The 20,831-nt window shown below is 45.1% G+C and overlaps 1 protein-coding gene across 2 annotated transcripts in view; it reads right to left on the bottom strand.

Annotated features, from left to right (window-relative positions):
- Nucleotides 1–12,140: 12,140 nt before the first annotated feature.
- exd1 (exonuclease 3'-5' domain containing 1) overlaps nucleotides 12,141–20,831 on the bottom strand; it is a 33,547-nt gene continuing 24,856 nt past the window's right edge. The window contains exons 10-11 of one of the 2 annotated variants that reach the window (XM_084097781.1): nucleotides 17,919–18,101; nucleotides 12,141–12,526 (exon numbers count right to left, since the gene is read on the bottom strand). In XM_084097781.1, the coding sequence (XP_083953907.1) occupies nucleotides 12,359–12,526; nucleotides 17,919–18,101 (351 nt within the window). In that variant the 3' untranslated portion in view covers nucleotides 12,141–12,358. The remainder of the gene's footprint in view (nucleotides 12,527–17,918; nucleotides 18,102–20,831) is intronic. The other variant, XM_084097782.1, reaches the window with a different exon arrangement.

The raw sequence follows: 20,831 nt of genomic DNA, 5'->3' as shown, positions 1-20,831 counted from the left end.
TTTTTAAATTGTTTGTTAACATGGACAAACGGTGCATAATCTAATTACGTATGTGCTAATTTGCATAAATAACACACCAGATCTAAGAATTGGGTCTAGCCAGGTGAAAATGTCTTGTTGAGTCTTGTTGACATATATCAGTAAAATACTTAATGTTAAGGTGTGAATGGAACCCATTTATGGCGCTTTTCCACTGCATGGTACGGTACGGTACGGCACGGTACGGCTCGCTTTGGCTCGCTTTAAATGGTACCACCTCTGTTGAGGTTCCAAGCGTACCGTACCGATACTAAAATGTGACGTGAAAACACTGCAGATCACTGATTGGTCAGACAGAATCATCACTACCAGCGTCATTGTATTTACGACATGAGACACTAAACCCGCTAGATTTAAATAGCCAGTAGACAACAGTCAGCGCTGTAGCGCCTGTTTTAAAAGTATTTGCTTTTTTTTTTTTTTGAGTATAAACTTCAAAAAAGAAATGGCTGAATCGTGGTCAGTGGACGAGGTGCACATTCCTCTCGTTGGTTGCCAAGGAGTGGATGGGGAAACACGGAATGAAAAATTCGCATTTAATAAGATGATGTCATGGCAGTAGAGATGGCAACTGGGTCAATGACGTATAAGGATTTTCAACAGGCCAATTTTAAAATACGAAAATTAACAATATATATTGCAATTGTTCAATCATTAAGAATGTTGTGTACATATAAATTCAAATAAAAAATTTCAATTAAGTGATTTTAGTGTTTTTTCATCTAGATGAATTGTCCATAGGCTTAAAAAATGTCATGTGGGGCGACCGTGATTTATCTTAAAATTAATAAATTTCCTTAACATAAATGTATTTTTTTTTACATGTTCTCAGTAATTAAAGTGTTTAAAAACAGAGTATTTGAATTTCTTTTGAGTTTTTGTATATAATGATCTCATATTTTTGTTCTGCAATTTCAGTCGCCTTCTAAAATGCAGTTAACAGACTTATTTTTCCTGTAAATCGCATAAAACTGATAGAAATGTTTTAAAAATATAATTTACTAAAGCATACTGTATCAGTGATTCATATTTCAGCCACAGAAATAAGATATTTTATTTTAAATTTAATACAGTGATAGCTTTTATTGGTCGCACCACATGATAAGTGGTCGCTCCAAATGACACGAAAACCTTATATAGTTAAAAATCTATTTAAAGAGATCAATGAACAATACATTTTATAAAAAAATGTTTATTTAAACCAGATTTTATACACATTTCACAGAATTTTCCTGAACATAAACATTTTATAAACTCACTTTTATAAAAAAAAAAATCACTTCACTAACACAAGTGCACCATTTAATTTAACTTGACTTAGAATTTCTTTCTAACAAATAATAATGTTATAGATATAAATTATTCCATAAAAGTATTGTATACAGGTAACATTTGGGGTCAATAGTTTTTTAAAGTAATTAATACTTTATTAATCAAGGACACATTCAGTGTCACATTCAGGCGCAGGCTATAATGTTCCGAAAGATTCTATTTCAAATAAATGCTGTTCTTTTGAACTTTATATTCATCAAATAATCCTGACATATAAAATGTATCACGGTTTCCAAAAAAAATATGAACATTGATAATAATCAGAAATGTTTCTTGAGCAGCAAATCATTAGTGACCCTGGATCACAAAACCAGTCACAAGTCGCACAGGGTATTTGTGGCAATAGCCAACAATACATTGTATGGGTCAAAATGATCGATTTTTCTTTTATTCCAAAAAATCATTAGGATATTAAATAAAGATCATGTTTTACATTTTGTAAATGTCCTACCATAAATTTATAAACATTTATTTTTTGAGTGAATATAGCAATATTGCAAACATAAATGGACAACTTTAAAGGCGATTTTCTCAATGTTTCGATTTTGTAGCACCCTCAGATTCCAGATTTTCAGTTGTATCGGCCAAATATTGTTCTATCTTAACAAATCATACATCAATGGAAAGCTTATTTATTCAGCTTTCATATGATGTATAAATCTCAATTTCAAAAAAATTACCCATGTGACATTGACCCATTGGGTTTTGTGGTCTAGGGTTACATATTAGAATTATTTCTGAAAGATCATGTGACACTGAAAACTGGAGTAACGATGCTGAAAATTCAGCTTTGATCATAGGAATAAAATACAGTTTACTATATATTCACATAGAAAACAGATATTTTAAACTGTAATAATATTTCACTCTTCTCCTATCAAGGTACTCTGCTCTTGCTGCAGGGTTAGAATTTTTTCGCTTGGCAGTGGCATCTGGTAAAATAGATTAAAATAGTTTTAAATAAATAAATAGGCAATAATAAATACACTACTAATAAATGCATTATTACTAAACTGAAATTACATGCTCTGATTTTTTTTTTTTGCATTTTTCTCATATTGTACAAAGAGTAAACACAAACTGTCTGAAATCTATAAAAAAGATCCCAAATTGCATAAAAATCTATTCCAAATGATACTAAAGTAAAGTACTTTTTTTATATAAACCGTCAATTGAATATAAAAGCATAAAACTGTCAATCTAGGACATATATCTATCATGGAAAACAGTCTGCAGTGGTCGCACCACATGATATTTGGTCGCACCATATGATATTTTCAAATTCAATCATAATTTACAGGCACAGAATTGGCCACCTTAACAAAACAAGCTAGTTTGCCAAAAAAGGTCACTATGAAATTTACAATAAAAATATATATTTGTAGAAATAACTTTAATATTATTTTTTTTTGAGGTCACACCACATGACATCCAAATGTGGCAACTACATACCAACCATTACAAAGGTTTATTTTTTTTCCAATTTGAGAGAATTACAAACCTGCTTGCTGCTTCCATGGGTCCTTGGTAAATTGTTTTATGATGTAACTTACTGTGTTTGAATAGTTTTCAACATATAAGTCCCAAAATGGTAGTTTCTTGATGGTCGCACCACATGATATTTCATAAAATGGACATCATCGGACAAAGTTTGTTTGTATATTATGATGGAAATATAAATACAAATGCTTTGAATTTTTTTAAAGGATTACAAAACATTTTGGAAATCATGCCAAATAGTGAAGAAAATAAATTTGAATAAATTCAGAGTAATTTCAAAGACGTTTTCAAAACAGAAGTTATGGCCGGACGGTCGCACCACATGATGTTTTGACACTTTAAATAACAAAAAAAATAACAAATAAGTAAAGGTTTTTTAAAAGTTAAAGTGAGTACATACATGGGAGAGGTACTATAAATATACAGTATCTTTTTATGCATTTAAACCCATTTTTGCCTGAAAAAATGCAATCGGACAGAAAATTTAGGCGTCACGTCATTGACCCAACTATAACGATCAGTCCCACCCACTTTGAAGCGGTACTAACTGCAGCGGAAAAGCAACCGAGCTAAAGCGAACCGAACCGTGCCGTACCGAGTCGAGTCGTACCACACAGTGGAAAAGCGAAGCGAGCCGAACCGTACCGAGCCGAACCGTACCATGCAGTGGAAAAGCGCCATTAGGCTACCCATGAACATTAACTCTGCAATAATAATTAATAAAGGCTGGTTTAAAGTACTTCTTCCTGCCTCTATGCATTAATGCTCATGGGTAGCCTAAATGGGTTCCATTCAGACCGTAACATCAAGTATTTTACTGTTATGTGTCAACAAGATTCAACAAGTAAGGGAAGGTGGAGTGATGGAGGGTCTCGTAAGGGCGGGTGGAGTGATGGAGGGTCTCGTAAGGGCGGGTGGAGTGATGGAGGGTCTCGTAAGGGCGGGTGGAGTGATGGAGGGTCTCGTAAGGGCGGGTGGAGTGATGGAGGGTCTAGTAAGGGCAGGTGGAGTGATGGAGGGTCTCGTAAGGGCAGGTGGAGTGATGGAGGGTCTCGTAAGGGCAGGTGGAGAGATGGAGGGTCTCGTAAGGGCGGGTGGAGTGATGGAGGGTGGAGTGATGGAGGGTCTCGTAAGGGCAGGTGGAGTGATGGAGGGTCTCGTAAGGGCGGGTGGAGTGATGGAGGGTGGAGTGATGGAGGGTCTCGTAAGGGCAGGTGGAGTGATGGAGGGTCTCGTAAGGGCAGGTGGAGTGATGGAGGGTCTCGTAAGGACGGGTGGAGTGATGGAGGGTCTCGTAAGGGCAGGTGGAGAGATGGAGGGTCTCGTAAGGGCGGGTGGAGTGATGGAGGGTGGAGTGATGGAGGGTCTCGTAAGGGCGGGTGGAGTGATGGAGGGTCTCGTAAGGGCGGGTGGAGTGATGGAGGGTCTCGTAAGGGCGGGTGGAGAGATGGAGGGTCTCGTAAGGGCGGGTGGAGTGATGGAGGGTCTCGTAAGGGCGGGTGGAGTGATGGAGGGTCTCGTAAGGGCGGGTGGAGAGATGGAGGGTCTCGTAAGGGCGGGTGGAGTGATGGAGGGTGGAGTGATGGAGGGTCTCGTAAGGGCGGGTGGAGTGATGGAGGGTCTCGTAAGGGCGGGTGGAGTGATGGAGGGTCTCGTAAGGGCGGGTGGAGAGATGGAGGGTCTCGTAAGGGCGGGTGGAGAGATGGAGGGTCTCGTAAGGGCGGGTGGAGTGATGGAGGGTCTCGTAAGGGCGGGTGGAGTGATGGAGGGTCTCGTAAGGGCGGGTGGAGTGATGGAGGGTCTCGTAAGGGCGGGTGGAGAGATGGAGGGTCTCGTAAGGGCGGGTGGAGTGATGGAGGGTCTCGTAAGGGCGGGTGGAGAGATGGAGGGTCTCGTAAGGGCGGGTGGAGTGATGGAGGGTCTCGTAAGGGCGGGTGGAGTGATGGAGGGTCTCGTAAGGGCGGGTGGAGTGATGGAGGGTCTCTTAATGCATGATTAACTAACTGTATTTTTCTATGTACATTTCTGAAATGCACTTTCTGTAAAGCTGCTTTGAAACAATATGTATTGTGAAAAGCGCTATACAAATAAATTTGAATTGAATTGAATTGAATTAAGGGCAGGTGGAGTGATGGAGGGTCTCGTAAGGGCGGGTGGAGTGATGGAGGGTCTCGTAAGGACAGGTGGAGGGATGGAGGGTCTCGTAAGGGCGGGTGGAGTGATGGAGGGACTCGTAAGGACGGGTGGAGTGATGGAGGGTCTCGTAAGGGCGGGTGGAGTGATGGAGGGTCTCGTAAGGGCGGGTGGAGTGATGGAGGGTCTCGTAAGGGCGGGTGGAGTGATGGAGGGTCTCGTAAGGACGGGTGGAGTGATGGAGGGACTCGTAAGGACGGGTGGAGTGATGGAGGGTCTCGTAAGGGCGGGTGGAGTGATGGAGGGTCTCGTAAGGACAGGTGGAGTGATGGAGGGTCTCGTAAGGGCGGGTGGAGTGATGGAGGGTCTCTTAATGCATGATTAACTAACTGTATTTTTCTATGTACATTTCTGAAATGCACTTTCTGTAAAGCTGCTTTGAAACAATATGTATTGTGAAAAGCGCTATACAAATAAATTTGAATTGAATTGAATTGAATTAAGGGCAGGTGGAGTGATGGAGGGTCTCGTAAGGGCGGGAGGAGTGATGGAGGGTCTCGTAAGGGCGGGTGGAGTGAGGACGGGTGGAGTGATGGAGGGTCTCGTAAGGGCGGGTGGAGTGATGGAGGGTCTCGTAAGGGCGGGTGGAGTGATGGAGGGTCTCGTAAGGGCGGGTGGAGTGATGGAGGGTCTCGTAAGGACGGGTGGAGTGATGGAGGGTCTCGTAAGGGCGGGTGGAGTGATGGAGGGTCTCGTAAGGGCGGGTGGAGTGATGGAGGGTCTCTTAATGCATGATTAACTAACTGTATTTTTCTATGTACATTTCTGAAATGCACTTTCTGTAAAGCTGCTTTGAAACAATATGTATTGTGAAAAGCGCTATACAAATAAATTTGAATTGAATTGAATTAAGGGCAGGTGGAGTGATGGAGGGCCTCGTAAGGGCAGGTGGAGTGATGGAGGGTCTCGTAAGGGCGGGTGGAGTGATGGAGGGTCTCGTAAGGGCAGGTGGAGTGATGGAGGGTCTCGTAAGGGCGGGTGGAGTGATGGAGGGTCTCTTAATACATGATTAACTAACTGTATTTTTCTATGTACATTTCTGAAATGCACTTTCTGTAAAGCTGCTTTGAAACAATATGTATTGTGAAAAGCGCTATACAAATAAATTTGAATTGAATTGAATTGAATTAACGGCAGGTGGAGTGATGGAGGGTCTCGTAAGGGCGGGTGGAGTGATGGAGGGTCTCGTAAGGACAGGTGGAGGGATGGAGGGTCTCGTAAGGGCAGGTGGAGTGATGGAGGGACTCGTAAGGACAGGTGGAGTGATGGAGGGACTCGTAAGGACGGGTGGAGTGATGGAGGGTCTCGTAAGGGCGGGTGGAGTGATGGAGGGTCTCGTAAGGACAGGTGGAGTGATGGAGAGTCTCGTAAGGGCGGGTGGAGTGATGGAGGGTCTCTTAATGCATGATTAACTAACTGTATTTTTCTATGTACATTTCTGAAATGCACTTTCTGTAAAGCTGCTTTGAAAATATGTATTGTGAAAAGCGCTATACAAATAAATTTGAATTGAATTGAATTGAATTAAGGGCAGGTGGAGTGATGGAGGGTCTCGTAAGGGCGGGAGGAGTGATGGAGGGTCTCGTAAGGGCGGGTGGAGTGAGGGCGGGTCTCGTAAGGACAGGTGGAGTGATGGAGGGTCTCGTAAGGGCGGGTGGAGTGATGGAGGGTCTCGTAAGGGCGGGTGGAGAGATGGAGGGTCTCGTAAGGGCAGGTGGAGTGATGGAGGGTCTCGTAAGGGCGGGTGGAGTGATGGAGGGTCTCTTAATGCATGATTAACTAACTGTATTTTTCTATGTACATTTCTGAAATGCACTTTCTGTAAAGCTGCTTTGAAACAATATGTATTGTGAAAAGCGCTATACAAATAAATTTGAATTGAATTGAATTGAATTAAGGGCAGGTGGAGTGATGGAGGGTCTCGTAAGGGCGGGAGGAGTGATGGAGGGTCTCGTAAGGGCGGGTGGAGTGATGGAGGGTCTCGTAAGGACGGGTGGAGTGATGGAGGGTCTCGTAAGGGCGGGTGGAGAGATGGAGGGTCTCGTAAGGGCAGGTGGAGTGATGGAGGGTCTCGTAAGGGCGGGTGGAGTGATGGAGGGTCTCTTAATGCATGATTAACTAACTGTATTTTTCTATGTACATTTCTGAAATGCACTTTCTGTAAAGCTGCTTTGAAACAATATGTATTGTGAAAAGCGCTATACAAATAAATTTGAATTGAATTGAATTGAATTAAGGGCAGGTGGAGTGATGGAGGGTCTCGTAAGGGCGGGTGGAGTGATGGAGGGTCTCGTAAGGACAGGTGGAGGGATGGAGGGTCTCGTAAGGGCAGGTGGAGTGATGGAGGGACTCGTAAGGACAGGTGGAGTGATGGAGGGACTCGTAAAGACGGGTGGAGTGATGGAGGGTCTCGTAAGGGCGGGTGGAGTGATGGAGGGTCTCGTAAGGACAGGTGGAGTGATGGAGAGTCTCGTAAGGGCGGGTGGAGTGATGGAGGGTCTCTTAATGCATGATTAACTAACTGTATTTTTCTATGTACATTTCTGAAATGCACTTTCTGTAAAGCTGCTTTGAAAATATGTATTGTGAAAAGCGCTATACAAATAAATTTGAATTGAATTGAATTGAATTAAGGGCAGGTGGAGTGATGGAGGGTCTCGTAAGGGCGGGAGGAGTGATGGAGGGTCTCGTAAGGGCGGGTGGAGTGAGGGCGGGTCTCGTAAGGACAGGTGGAGTGATGGAGGGTCTCGTAAGGGCAGGTGGAGTGATGGAGGGTCTCGTAAGGACGGGTGGAGTGATGGAGGGTCTCGTAAGGACAGGTGGAGTGATGGAGGGTCTCGTAAGGGCGGGTGGAGTGATGGAGGGTCTCGTAAGGACGGGTGGAGTGATGGAGGGTCTCGTAAGGGCGGGTGGAGTGATGGAGGGTCTCGTAAGGGCGGGTGGAGTGATGGAGGGTCTCGTAAGGGCGGGTGGAGGGCGGGTGGAGTGATGGAGGGTCTCGTAAGGGCGGGTGGAGTGATGGAGGGTCTCGTAAGGGCGGGTGGAGTGATGGAGGGTCTCGTAAGGATGGGTGGAGTGATGGAGGGTCTCGTAAGGACGGGTGGAGTGATGGAGGGTCTCGTAAGGGCGGGTGGAGTGATGGAGGGTCTCGTAAGGGCGGGTGGAGTGATGGAGGGTCTCTTAATACATGATTAACTAACTGTATTTTTCTATGTACATTTCTGAAATGCACTTTCTGTAAAGCTGCTTTGAAACAATATGTATTGTGAAAAGCGCTATACAAATAAATTTGAATTGAATTGAATTAAGGGCAGGTGGAGTGATGGAGGGCCTCGTAAGGGCAGGTGGAGTGATGGAGGGTCTCGTAAGGGCGGGTGGAGTGATGGAGGGTCTCGTAAGGGCAGGTGGAGTGATGGAGGGTCTCGTAAGGGCGGGTGGAGTGATGGAGGGTCTCTTAATACATGATTAACTAACTGTATTTTTCTATGTACATTTCTGAAATGCACTTTCTGTAAAGCTGCTTTGAAACAATATGTATTGTGAAAAGCGCTATACAAATAAATTTGAATTGAATTGAATTGAATTAACGGCAGGTGGAGTGATGGAGGGTCTCGTAAGGGCGGGTGGAGTGATGGAGGGTCTCGTAAGGACAGGTGGAGGGATGGAGGGTCTCGTAAGGGCAGGTGGAGTGATGGAGGGACTCGTAAGGACAGGTGGAGTGATGGAGGGACTCGTAAGGACGGGTGGAGTGATGGAGGGTCTCGTAAGGGCGGGTGGAGTGATGGAGGGTCTCGTAAGGACAGGTGGAGTGATGGAGAGTCTCGTAAGGGCGGGTGGAGTGATGGAGGGTCTCTTAATGCATGATTAACTAACTGTATTTTTCTATGTACATTTCTGAAATGCACTTTCTGTAAAGCTGCTTTGAAAATATGTATTGTGAAAAGCGCTATACAAATAAATTTGAATTGAATTGAATTGAATTAAGGGCAGGTGGAGTGATGGAGGGTCTCGTAAGGGCGGGAGGAGTGATGGAGGGTCTCGTAAGGGCGGGTGGAGTGAGGGCGGGTCTCGTAAGGACAGGTGGAGTGATGGAGGGTCTCGTAAGGGCGGGTGGAGTGATGGAGGGTCTCGTAAGGGCGGGTGGAGAGATGGAGGGTCTCGTAAGGGCAGGTGGAGTGATGGAGGGTCTCGTAAGGGCGGGTGGAGTGATGGAGGGTCTCTTAATGCATGATTAACTAACTGTATTTTTCTATGTACATTTCTGAAATGCACTTTCTGTAAAGCTGCTTTGAAACAATATGTATTGTGAAAAGCGCTATACAAATAAATTTGAATTGAATTGAATTGAATTAAGGGCAGGTGGAGTGATGGAGGGTCTCGTAAGGGCGGGAGGAGTGATGGAGGGTCTCGTAAGGGCGGGTGGAGTGATGGAGGGTCTCGTAAGGACGGGTGGAGTGATGGAGGGTCTCGTAAGGGCGGGTGGAGAGATGGAGGGTCTCGTAAGGGCAGGTGGAGTGATGGAGGGTCTCGTAAGGGCGGGTGGAGTGATGGAGGGTCTCTTAATGCATGATTAACTAACTGTATTTTTCTATGTACATTTCTGAAATGCACTTTCTGTAAAGCTGCTTTGAAACAATATGTATTGTGAAAAGCGCTATACAAATAAATTTGAATTGAATTGAATTGAATTAAGGGCAGGTGGAGTGATGGAGGGTCTCGTAAGGGCGGGTGGAGTGATGGAGGGTCTCGTAAGGACAGGTGGAGGGATGGAGGGTCTCGTAAGGGCAGGTGGAGTGATGGAGGGACTCGTAAAGACGGGTGGAGTGATGGAGGGTCTCGTAAGGGCGGGTGGAGTGATGGAGGGTCTCGTAAGGACAGGTGGAGTGATGGAGAGTCTCGTAAGGGCGGGTGGAGTGATGGAGGGTCTCTTAATGCATGATTAACTAACTGTATTTTTCTATGTACATTTCTGAAATGCACTTTCTGTAAAGCTGCTTTGAAAATATGTATTGTGAAAAGCGCTATACAAATAAATTTGAATTGAATTGAATTGAATTAAGGGCAGGTGGAGTGATGGAGGGTCTCGTAAGGGCGGGAGGAGTGATGGAGGGTCTCGTAAGGGCGGGTGGAGTGAGGGCGGGTCTCGTAAGGACAGGTGGAGTGATGGAGGGTCTCGTAAGGGCAGGTGGAGTGATGGAGGGTCTCGTAAGGACGGGTGGAGTGATGGAGGGTCTCGTAAGGACAGGTGGAGTGATGGAGGGTCTCGTAAGGGCGGGTGGAGTGATGGAGGGTCTCGTAAGGACGGGTGGAGTGATGGAGGGTCTCGTAAGGGCGGGTGGAGTGATGGAGGGTCTCGTAAGGGCGGGTGGAGTGATGGAGGGTCTCGTAAGGGCGGGTGGAGGGCGGGTGGAGTGATGGAGGGTCTCGTAAGGGCGGGTGGAGTGATGGAGGGTCTCGTAAGGGCGGGTGGAGTGATGGAGGGTCTCGTAAGGATGGGTGGAGTGATGGAGGGTCTCGTAAGGACGGGTGGAGTGATGGAGGGTCTCGTAAGGGCGGGTGGAGTGATGGAGGGTCTCGTAAGGGCGGGTGGAGTGATGGAGGGTCTCTTAATACATGATTAACTAACTGTATTTTTCTATGTACATTTCTGAAATGCACTTTCTGTAAAGCTGCTTTGAAACAATATGTATTGTGAAAAGCGCTATACAAATAAATTTGAATTGAATTGAATTAAGGGCAGGTGGAGTGATGGAGGGCCTCGTAAGGGCGGGAGGAGTGATGGAGGGTCTCGTAAGGGCGGGTGGAGTGATGGAGGGTCTCGTAAGGGCAGGTGGAGTGATGGAGGGACACGTAAGGGTGGGTGGAGTGATGGAGAGATGGAGGGTCTCGTAAGGGCAGGTGGAGTGATGGAGGGACTCGTAAGGGCGGGTGGAGTGATGGAGGGTCTCGTAAGGGCGGGTGGAGTGATGGAGAGATGGAGGGTCTCGTAAGGGCAGGTGGAGTGATGGAGGGACTCGTAAGGACAGGTGGAGAGATGGAGGGTCTCGTAAGGGCAGGTGGAGAGATGGAGGGTCTCGTAAGGGCGGGTGGAGTGATGGAGGGTCTCGTAAGGGCGGGTGGAGTGATGGAGGGTCTCGTAAGGGCGGGTGGAGAGATGGAGGGTCTCGTAAGGGCAGGTGGAGTGATGGAGGGTCTCGTAAGGGCAGGTGGAGAGATGGAGGGTCTCGTAAGGGCGGGTGGAGTGATGGAGGGTCTCGTAAGGGCGGGTGGAGTGATGGAGGGTCTCGTAAGGGCGGGTGGAGAGATGGAGGGTCTCGTAAGGGCGGGTGGAGTGATGGAGGGTCTCGTAAGGGCGGGTGGAGAGATGGAGGGTCTCGTAAGGGCAGGTGGAGAGATGGAGGGTCTCGTAAGGGCGGGTGGAGTGATGGAGGGTCTCGTAAGGGCGGGTGGAGTGATGGAGGGTCTCGTAAGGGCGGGTGGAGAGATGGAGGGTCTCGTAAGGGCAGGTGGAGTGATGGAGGGTCTCGTAAGGGCGGGTGGAGAGATGGAGGGTCTCGTAAGGGCGGGTGGAGTGATGGAGGGTCTCGTAAGGGCGGGTGGAGTGATGGAGGGTCTCGTAAGGGCGGGTGGAGAGATGGAGGGTCTCGTAAGGACAGGTGGAGAGATGGAGGGTCTCGTAAGGGCAGGTGGAGAGATGGAGGGTCTCGTAAGGGCGGGTGGAGTGATGGAGGGTCTCGTAAGGGCGGGTGGAGTGATGGAGGGTCTCGTAAGGGCGGGTGGAGAGATGGAGGGTCTCGTAAGGGCGGGTGGAGAGATGGAGGGTCTCGTAAGGGCAGGTGGAGTGATGGAGGGTCTCGTAAGGGCGGGTGGAGAGATGGAGGGTCTCGTAAGGGCAGGTGGAGTGATGGAGGGTCTCGTAAGGGCGGGTGGAGTGATGGAGGGTCTCGTAAGGGCAGGTGGAGTGACACAGAGTTCTCAGGTTTAATGTAGAAAAAACGTTCTAATGAAAGAAAACTGAGGAAAAACCACAAACAAACCTTCTGTGTGGTTCTGTCAGATAAATACAGGAGTCAACAGCAGAAGAGCTTTACATTTAATGAGAACATTCATACACTGCAGAAGTGTAAAACATGCATCATTATGAATTCTAACGTACTGTACAAAAATTATATATTTTTTCAAATAATAACAGAAATGAGCTGTAACACTCCTGCAGAGCTTCAGCTGGTGATCCTCTATCCCTGCATGTGTTTGAGCAGCAGAAACACAACACTACTGATACACAGAGGACAGGTCAGACGGAGTGTGTGTGTGTGTGTGTGTGTGTATGAGGAGAGGGTCTGAAGCTGGAGCGATCCAGGAGACCGGCGTCAGTCAGAGAATAGTGATGCATGGCCCATTCCCGACGCTCCCGTCTCACCGACAGCAGCTCTTCTGCTTCCTTCGGGAGCGCATACTCCTCCTGATCAGGGAAAACACACACACACACAACACACTTACTGGGCACGCTCTATCACTACAACACACTCAATACTCTCAAAACTCTTCACTCAGTTCTCTCTACTAACTTTAAGCTTCACAGCACTTCATTTCACATTCACTAAACTACTAAAACACTTCATTCATGTCTTAAATCAACTCATTCTTCCTGAACACTAGCAGAAGATACACACACACTTTATCACTCATAAAACAATGAGCTAAAACACCAACATCAGGAAAATTATACAATGATTGCTTTAGTAAAATAACTTTACAGAACAAGAATGACTCTCTACTGTTTATAGTTCACTGCAGTGATACACGATCCATGTTTATATTACTGTACTGAATGATTCTGTATCGATGATGAAACTGAAAGACTAACTCTTGAGTAGGTGTTCACATACATAGAATTATTTTCATAGTATTTGAGCTTAAGATTCAAAATATATTTCAGTATGGTATTACTGTAGAAATCTCTGCAAATCTCTGTCTTATTTAATGTATTATGTTAGGTTTTTAACAAGTTTAACAGTTTTGAATATAGCATATAAACGTGCAGATTGTCCCGCAGGTCGATAGAGTTTCGACTCCGACAACAATGGAATCACTCAGAAGAGAGACTGGAGTCATTCACTGGCCATGGTCTGTTTTCACTCGTGTCATTTAGTGGAATATAAAATACCAGGCTTCACAAAAACAATGTCAAGTGTGATTAAACTTTGATTTCATTATGCTGGTTTTTCCAGTGAAAATGAGGCAAGTGAGTTTGAGGAAAATGTGTTTTTATGGATAACACAGTGCAGGGTTTCCCATTCCTTAACTTGACTGTGGCAGCCGGAAACATATTTAAACTCCTCATATTAACATGTTAAGGTCTCGTGTTCGTCTGTGAGCGCTGGAGAGAGAAGAGCACATGATCAGCTCCGCGTCTCTGAATGCAGTGAGCTCCTTCTGCTGAGTTTAATGTGCTTCTGGGAACGCAGTTACGCATTATTTACACATTTGGTTAGTTGACGATTACAGCATTTCACTAGACTAGTACTGTTTGTAAACTTGTTTTCCACCAGAATAAAAGCTTGACTTTATTTTTCAGTGCATTTGTTGTACAGTATACGGCTCTTACTGTCAAAGGAGTAATATTATAACCAGAGGTGGGTAGTAACGAAGTACATTTACTTGAGTTAAATGTAAAAGTACCCACATTTGAATCTACTCTTAAAAGTACAAATTTTCTCTTAAGATTACATTTCTAATGAAAAAAAAACCTGTACTTTTACTTCGTTATGCTGGGCGACATTCTTCTCGTTACTTTATTTGAATGCAATACATGTTAAGAAACTCTGAGTTTATTCCAATTATTATCCTCTTTTTTTCTGGGGCAGGAGCGATGCTCCATTCACAAAGCAATCACTCTTGAGTCGATTTCTAACTGCCTAAATCTGTTTGCGAATCAGTTTTAATGATTTGTTCAGTTCCTGCACGCACTGAATCGTCTGAAGCGGTTTCACACTCGGAGTCGTAACAGGAGATTCACAAGCATCAAGAGCGTTGGATGAAATGGCCGTGGACCTACAGTCAATTAAAAGCAAATCTGCAAAAGCATCATATTGTTTGCAGGGGAGCATGTCTATGTTCCCACAGCCCTATGTTCCCACAGCCCTAACCCTAAGCCTAACATACCTAAACCTACCCCTCACAGGAGGGAGACTTGTCTGGGATGTAATTGGGCTATCCCTGTACCAGCACAAGCACTAACACCTACCCTTCATAGGGGACATAGTTAAATGAGAGAATACATGGTTGTGGGAACATAGGGCTGTGGGAACATAGGGCCTAATTTTCAAAATTTCCAGTAAAAAAAAAATCTTAGAAATGACCTCAAAACAAAGCATCAAACTTCATCATCCTCTGCTTTTCATGGAGTTTGGAAGACACACTGTGAGTTTACCTAGGATCTGCCTCAGAAGAAGAATGCGATTTGAAGATAAGAAAGATTTTTAAGGTAAGAAATGTATTATATCAGTTAGCATGTTATTGTTGTATAAACTTCCCATTGTAGTTGAACTGGTGCCAGACTAAAATGTATGAAATCGATGGAAACATGTTGAAATATGAACTATAGACAGGTAGAAAACCTTTCAATGCTAAATAAATATACAGTGAGGAAAATAAGTATTTGAACACCCTACTATTTTGCAAGTTCTCCCACTTAGAAATCATGGAGGGGTCTGAAATTGTCATCGTAGGTGCATGTCCACTGTGAGAGACATAATCTAAAAAAAAAATCCAGAAATCACAATATATGATTTTTTAACTATTTATTTGTATGATACAGCTGCAAATAAGTATTTGAACACTTGAGAAAATCAATGTTAATATTTGGTACAGTAGCCTTTGTTTGCAATTACAGAGGTCAAACGTTTCCTGTAGTTTTTCACCAGGTTTGCACACACTGCAGGAGGGATTTTGGCCCACTCCTCCACACAGATCTTCTCTAGATCAGTCAGGTTTCTGGGCTGTCGCTGAGAAACACAGAGTTTGAGCTCCCTCCAAAGATTCTCTATTGGGTTTAGGTCTGGAGACTGGCTAGGCCACGCCAGAACCTTGATATGCTTCTTACAGAGCCACTCCTTGGTTATCCTGGCTGTGTGCTTCGGGTCATTGTCATGTTGGAAGACCCAGCCTCGACCCATCTTCAATGCTCTAACTGAGGGAAGGAGGTTGTTCCCCAAAATCTCGCAATACATGGCCCCGGTCATCCTCTCCTTAATACAGTGCAGTTGCCCTGTCCCATGTGCAGAAAAACACCCCCAAAGCATGATGCTACCACCCCCATGCTTCACAGTAGGGATGGTGTTCTTGGGATGGTTCTCATCATTCTTCTTCCTCCAAATACGTTTAGTGGAATTATGACCAAAAAGTTCTATTTTGGTCTCATCTGACCACATGACTTTCTCCCATGACTCCTCTGGATCATCCAAATGGTCATTGGCAAACTTAAGACGGGCCTTGACATGTGCTGGTTTAAGCAGGGGAACCTTCCGTGCCATGCATGATTTCAAACCATGACGTCTTAGTGTATTACCAACAGTAACCTTGGAAACGGTGGTCCCAGCTCTTTTCAGGTCATTGACCAGCTCCTCCCGTGTAGTTCTGGGCTGATTTCTCACCTTTCTTAGGATCATTGAGACCCCACGAGGTGAGATCTTGCATGGAGCCCCAGTCCGAGGGAGATTGACAGTCATGTTTAGCTTCTTCCATTTTCTAATGATGTCTCCAACAGTGGACCTTTTTTCACCAAGCTGCTTGGCAATTTCCCCGTAGCCCTTTCCAGCCTTGTGGAGGTGTACAATTTTGTCTCTAGTGTCTTTGGACAGCTCTTCGGTCTTGGCCATGTTAGTAGTTGGATTCTTACTGATTGTATGGGGTGGACAGGTGTCTTTATGCAGCTAACGACCTCAAACAGGTGCATCTAATTTAGGATAATAAATGGAGTGGAGGTGGACATTTTAAAGGCAGACTAACAGGTCTTTGAGGGTCAGAATTCTAGCTGATAGACAGGTGTTCAAATACTTATTTGCAGCTGTATCATACAAATAAATAGTTAAAAAATCATATATTGTGATTTCTGGATTTTTTTTTTTAGATTATGTCTCTCACGTTGGACATGCACCTACGATGACAATTTCAGACCCCTCCATGATTTCCAAGTGGGAGAACTTGCAAAATAGCAGGGTGTTCAAATACTTATTTTCCTCACTGTACATGTACAGCATGAGGATGCTTTTATGCTCGATTATATTAACCCAGCATAATATAAAAGCAGGCTAGTATTAGTGTTTACACTAACATGACGAATATTATAATGCTTAGACCAGTGTTTACTTTGATACCGTGTTCGTGGATATCTGCTCAAACGTAGATATGTATAATGTGGTAACAATAATTTTTAGTAAACAGTAAATTTACTTGATCACTTCAGTAAACTGCTGTCCACCAGAAGAGTGTGTGTAAATGAGTGTGAGTGTGTGTGTGTGCGTGTGTGTGTGTGTGTGTGTGCGTTTGTTTTATATTACATTGTGGGAACCAAATGTCCCCACAAGGATAGTAAAACCTGAGATCACCTCCATTGTGGGCACCAGCCAGCGGTCCATGAGGGAAATGGGTTAATAAACATACTAAATTATATTTTTTTGGAAATGGAAAAATGCAGAAAGTTTTCTGTGATGGGTAGGTTTAGTGTGTGTGTGTGTGTGTGTGTGTGTGCTGACCTGGTGGAAGTGAAGAGACTGGTCGTGGCCGCTGCTTGTGTGTGTGTGTGTGTGTGTGTGTGTGTGTTCGTGTTCTGACCTGCTGGAAGTGAAGAGACTGGTCGTGGCCGCTGCTTGTGTGTGTGTGTGTGCGTGTGTGTGTGTGTGTGTGTGCGTGTGTGTGTGTTCGTGTTCTGACCTGCTGGAAGTGAAGAGACTGGTCGTGGCCGCTGCTCGTGTGTGTGTGTGTGTGTGTGTGTGTGTGCGTGCGTGTGCGTGTGTGTGTGTGTTCGTGTTCTGACCTGCTGGAAGTGAAGAGACTGGTCGTGGCCGCTGCTCGTGTGTGTGTGTGTGTGTGTGTGTGTGTGTGCGTGTGTGTGCGCGTGTGTGTGTGTGTGTGTGTGTGTGTGTGTGTGTGTTCGTGTTCTGACCTGCTGGAAGTGAAGAGACTGGTCATGGCCGCTGCTCGTGTGTGTGTGTGTGTGTGTGTGTGCGCGTGTTTGCGTGTGTGTGTTCGTGTTCTGACCTGCTGGAAGTGAAGAGACTGGTCGTGGCCGCTGCTCGTGTGTGTGTGTGCGTGTGTGTGTGTGTGTGTGTGTTCGTGTTCTGACCTGGTGGAAGTGAAGAGACTGGTCGTGGCCGCTGCTCATGTGTGTGTGTGTGTGTGTGTGTGCGCGTGTTTGCGTGTGTGTGTTCGTGTTCTGACCTGCTGGAAGTGAAGAGACTGGTCGTGGCCGCTGCTCGTGTGTGTGTGTGTGTGTGCGTGTGTGTGTGTGTGTGTGTTCGTGTTCTGACCTGGTGGAAGTGAAGAGACTGGTCGTGGCCGCTGCTCATGTGTGTGTGTGTGTGTGTGTGTGTGTGTGTGCGTGTGTGTGTGCGTGTGTGTGTGTGTTCTGACCTGCTGGAAGTGAAGAGACTGGTCGTGGCCGCTGCTCGTGTGTGTGTGTGTGTTTGTGTGTGTGTGTGTGTTAGTGTTCTGACCTGCTGGAAGTGAAGAGACTGGTCGTGGCCGCTGCGCGTGTGTGTGTGTGTGTGTGTTCTGACCTAGTGGAAGTGAAGAGACTGGTCGCAGCCGCTGCTCGTGTGTGTGTGTGTGTGTGTGTGTGTGTGTGTTCTGACCTGGTGGAAGTGAAGAGACTGGTCGCGGCCGCTGCTCATGTGTGTGTCCACCAGAAGGGTGTAGTCGGCCATGAGGGCGTCCAGCAGGAGCAGGCGCAGCGGCAGAAGGTGGCGCACGGACGAGGCCATGGCACTCATCAGCACAGGAGGACACGGGCGGAGGTACCACACCTCAGGACACTCCTGAGGACCAGAGCAGTGTGTTCAGTGACACCAACACACACATCTGTGTAGAACTAGCACATCACAAGCAGCAGTGCACTGGCGAGAGCTGCAACACACATCAGCACTGAACACATCAGCACTGAACACATCAGCACGAGGGCAAGTCTAAAACAAGTCAGAAAACACAACGACAAGTCACACATATCAGAAGAGGTGGTGTATTCATAACAGAAGAGGTGGTGTATTCATAACAGAAGAGGTGGTGTATTCATAACAGAAGAGGTGGTGTATTCATATCAGAAGAGGTGGTGTATTCATAAGAGAAGAGGTGGTGTATTCATATCAGAAGAGGTGGTGTATTCATAAGAGAAGAGGTGGTGTATTCATATCAGAAGAGTTGGTGTATTCATAAGAGAAGAGGTGGTGTATTCATATCAGAAGAGGTGGTATATTCATAAGAGAAGAGGTGGTGTATTCATAACAGAAGAGGTGGTGTATTCATAAGAGAAGAGGTGGTGTATTCATAAGAGAAGAGGTGGTGTATTCATAACAGAAGAGGTGGTGTATTCATAACAGAAGAGGTGGTGTATTCATAACAGAAGAGGTGGTGTATTCATAAGAGAAGAGGTGGTGTATTCATAACAGAAGAGGTGGTGTATTCATAAGAGAAGAGGTGGTGTATTCATAAGAGAAGAGGTGGTGTATTCATAACAGAAGAGGTGGTGTATTCATAAGAGAAGAGGTGGCGTATTCATAACAGAAGAGGTGGTGTATTCATAACAGAAGAGGTGGTGTATTCATAAGAGAAGAGGTGGTGTATTCATAACAGAAGAGGTGGTGTATTCATAAGAGAAGAGGTGGTGTATTCATATCAGAAGAGGTGGTGTATTCATAAGAGAAGAGGTGGTGTATTCATAACAGAAGAGGTGGTGTATTCATAAGAGAAGAGGTGGTGTATTCATATCAGAAGAGGTGGTGTATTCATAAGAGAAGAGGTGGTGTATTCATAACAGAAGAGGTGGTGTATTCATATCAGAAGAGGTGGTGTATTCATATCAGAAGAGGTGGTGTATTCATAAGAGAAGAGGTGGTGTATTCATATCAGAAGAGGTGGTGTATTCATAAGAGAAGAGGTGGTGTATTCATAACAGAAGAGGTGGTGTATTCATAAGAGAAGAGGTGGTGTATTCATAACAGAAGAGGTGGTGTATTCATAACAGAAGAGGTGGTGTATTCATAAGAGAAGAGGTGGTGTATTCATAACAGAAGAGGTGGTGTATTCATAAGAGAAGAGGTGGTGTATTCATAAGAGAAGAGGTGGTGTATTCATAACAGAAGAGGTGGTGTATTCATAACAGAAGAGGTGGTGTATTCATAAGAGAAGAGGTGGTGTATTCATAAGAGAAGAGGTGGCGTATTCATAACAGAAGAGGTGGTGTATTCATAACAGAAGAGGTGGTGTATTCATAAGAGAAGAGGTGGTGTATTCATAACAGAAGAGGTGGTGTATTCATATCAGAAGAGGTGGTGTATTCATAAGAGAAGAGGTGGTGTATTCATAACAGAAGAGGTGGTGTATTCATAAGAGAAGAGGTGGTGTATTCATAAGAGAAGAGGTGGTGTATTCATAACAGAAGAGGTGGTGTATTCATAACAGAAGAGGTGGTGTATTCATAAGAGAAGAGGTGGTGTATTCATAAGAGAAGAGGTGGCGTATTCATAACAGAAGAGGTGGTGTATTCATAACAGAAGAGGTGGTGTATTCATAAGAGAAGAGGTGGTGTATTCATAACAGAAGAGGTGGTGTATTCATATCAGAAGAGGTGGTGTATTCATATCAGAAGAGGTGGTGTATTCATAAGAGAAGAGGTGGTGTATTCATAACAGAAGAGGTGGTGTATTCATAAGAGAAGAGGTGGTGTATTCATAACAGAAGAGGTGGTGTATTCATAACAGAAGAGGTGGTGTATTCATAAGAGAAGAGGTGGTGTATTCATAACAGAAGAGGTGGTGTATTCATAAGAGAAGAGGTGGTGTATTCATAAGAGAAGAGGTGGTGTATTCATAACAGAAGAGGTGGTGTATTCATAACAGAAGAGGTGGTGTATTCATAAGAGAAGAGGTGGTGTATTCATAAGAGAAGAGGTGGCGTATTCATAACAGAAGAGGTGGTGTATTCATAACAGAAGAGGTGGTGTATTCATAAGAGAAGAGGTGGTGTATTCATAACAGAAGAGGTGGTGTATTCATATCAGAAGAGGTGGTGTATTCATATCAGAAGAGGTGGTGTATTCATAAGAGAAGAGGTGGCGTATTCATAACAGAAGAGGTGGTGTATTCATAAGAGAAGAGGTGGTGTATTCATAAGAGAAGAGGTGGTGTATTCATAACAGAAGAGGTGGTGTATTCATATCAGAAGAGGTGGTGTATTCATAACAGAAGAGGTGGTGTATTCATAAGAGAAGAGGTGGTGTATTCATAACAGAAGAGGTGGTGTATTTGTGAATGGGACACGTACAGCCAGGGCCTTAAATTAACACTCCACAAGTGCAAAAATCTGTGTTTGGCGAGTGTATGAAACCGTCAGTCGCCAGTAACAATTTTTTGATTTCTACCAAATGCCCTGTTGTGATAGCATGAGCGCCGCTGTGACGGGTGAAGGTGGTGTAGAGCTGACGGGTCAGTGCTGCATCATCACGAAGGTTCAGCCTTTCCAATGTGAATATTCGAGCGCTGGAACGCGAGAGG

Source organism: Abramis brama (genome assembly GCF_963993115.1).
Source record: "Abramis brama genome assembly, chromosome: 21".
NCBI lineage: Eukaryota > Metazoa > Chordata > Actinopteri > Cypriniformes > Leuciscidae > Abramis > Abramis brama.
The sequence above is the reverse complement of the archived record's forward strand: the minus strand, read 5'-3'. Positions and strand labels throughout refer to the sequence as shown.